General features: G+C 45.7%; 1 protein-coding gene across 1 annotated transcript; it reads left to right on the top strand.

Annotated features, from left to right (window-relative positions):
* Window positions 1-322: 322 nt before the first annotated feature.
* LOC143579350 (uncharacterized) lies at window positions 323-862 on the top strand. Its single transcript, XM_077062688.1, has one exon. It carries the CDS (start codon window positions 323-325, stop codon window positions 860-862), a length of 540 nt encoding a protein of 179 aa, XP_076918803.1.
* The last annotated feature ends 1,212 nt before the right edge of the window (window positions 863-2,074 follow it).

Below are 2,074 nucleotides of genomic sequence, written 5' to 3'. Positions count from 1 at the left end.
CCCCCAGAAACAAGCCCCACCTCAAGAGGCCCTGAAAGGGTGTTTTGAGTGTGGATAGGAGGGTCACTTTAAGATAAACTGTCCCAAACTAAAGAATACTGGTAACGGAGGGGAAAATGGCAACGGGAAGAATGGTAACAATCGGAATGGTAACAATGGAGGTGAAGGCAGGGGAAGAGCCTTCGTTATTGGTGGTGGTTCAGGTGAGACTTCTAACGACTCCGTAACTATTACTGCTAAATATAAAATGAATGGTTGTTATGCGCTAACTTTATTTAATATCGGGGCCGATCGAAGTTTCGTGTCAACTAAATTTTGTGAAATGGTTAATAGCACCCCATCTGCCCTAGAGTCTAAGTACACTATCGAGTTAGCAGATGGTAAAACCATCCAAGTGTCCCATATTTTGAAGGGTTGTACCGTAGAATTGTCTAGTCATTTGTTTCCCATAGATCTTATGCCGATTGAACTTGGTAGCTTCGACTTAGTTATTGGGATGGATTGGTTGTCCGAGCACCGAGCCGAGGTTGTCTGTCACGATAAGATCGTCCGCGTACCTCTCCCTGGGGGAGAAACTCTCATTGTTCATGGTGAGAAAGAGAGTGCGACAGTTGGGATCGTTTCCCTTATGAAGGCACAGAAGTTACTGCGTAAAGGCCATACTGCGATCTTAGCCATAATCACCGACAAAGGTACTGACGAGGCTGTGGAGGAGGAGGTCTCAATCGACCAGATCCCTATTGTTAGAGACTTTCCTGAGGTTTTCCCCGAAGACCTACCTGGCCTTCCGCCTCACAGACAAGTGGAGTTCCAAATCGACCTGACACAAGGAGCTGTTCCTGTCGTATCACCTTGCTCCTAAGGAGTTAGAGGAACTGTCTAAGCAGTTGCAAGAACTGCTAGATAAGGGTTTCATACGCCCCAGTTTATCCCCGTGGGGAGCCCCAGTCCTATTCGTGAAGAAGAAGGATGGAACTCTATGCATGTGTATCGACTATCGGGAACTTAATAAGGTGACGACCAAGAACCGGTATCCCTTGCCACGTATTGATGATCTGTTCGATCAGCTGCAAGGATCCAGTTACTACTCGAAGGTCGACCTTAGGTCGGGTTATCACCAACTCTGAGTTCGGGAAGAAGACATTGCGAAAACAGCGTTTCGCACTCGTTATGGACACTATGAGTTCGCCGTTATGCCATTTGGGATAACAAACGCCCCAGCCGTATTCATGGACCTCATCAATCATGTTTGTAAGCCTTATTTGGATAAATTCGTCATTGTGTTCATAGATGACATCTTGATATATTCGAAGACAAGGGAGGAACATGAAGAGCACTTGCGATTAATGATGGAGCTACTAATGAAGGAACAACTGTATGCCAAATTATCGAAGTGCGAGTTCTGGATGCGTGAAGTAAAATTTTTGGGCCACGTGGTAAGTGGGGAGGGAATCCAAGTGGACCAGTCCAAGATTGAAGCAATCAAGGATTGGCCAAACCCGAAAACTCCCACCGAGATCCGTCAATTTCTGGGATTAGCTGGTTATTATCGCAGATTTATTGGAAGATTTTCCAAGATTGCTCAACCACTCACATCCTTAACCTGCAAGGGCATTGTGTATAAGTGGACCGAGGCACATGACACAGCATTTCAAACTCTGAAAGACAAGCTGTGTAGTGCGCCAATCCTATCATTGCCCGAAGGAGTAGAAGACTTTGTTGTTTACTGCGATGCTTCACTGCAAGGAATTGGATGTGTGCTTATGCAACGGGAAAAGGTCATCGCATATGCTTCTCGACAACTGAAGACCGCTGAAAAGAACTACACGATCCATGACTTAGAACTTGGAGCCGTCATCTTTGCACTAAAAATCTGGAGGCATTACCTCTATGGAACCCAGTGTATGATCTACACTGACCATAAGAGCCTCCAGTACATATTCGAGAAGAAAGAACTGAACATGAGGCAGAGACGATGGGTCGAGTTGCTTAACGATTATGAAAGTGCTATTAAGTATCATCCGGGTAAAGCCAACGTGGTGGCTGACGCCTTGAGCCGAAAAGAAACTTTGAA

This window comes from Bidens hawaiensis, unplaced genomic scaffold (genome assembly GCF_021521415.1).
Source record: "Bidens hawaiensis isolate Kalapana, Puna unplaced genomic scaffold, B.hawaiensis_p1.1 tig00029669_1, whole genome shotgun sequence".
Classification (NCBI taxonomy): Eukaryota; Viridiplantae; Streptophyta; class Magnoliopsida; order Asterales; family Asteraceae; genus Bidens; species Bidens hawaiensis.
The sequence above is the reverse complement of the archived record's forward strand: the minus strand, read 5'-3'. Positions and strand labels throughout refer to the sequence as shown.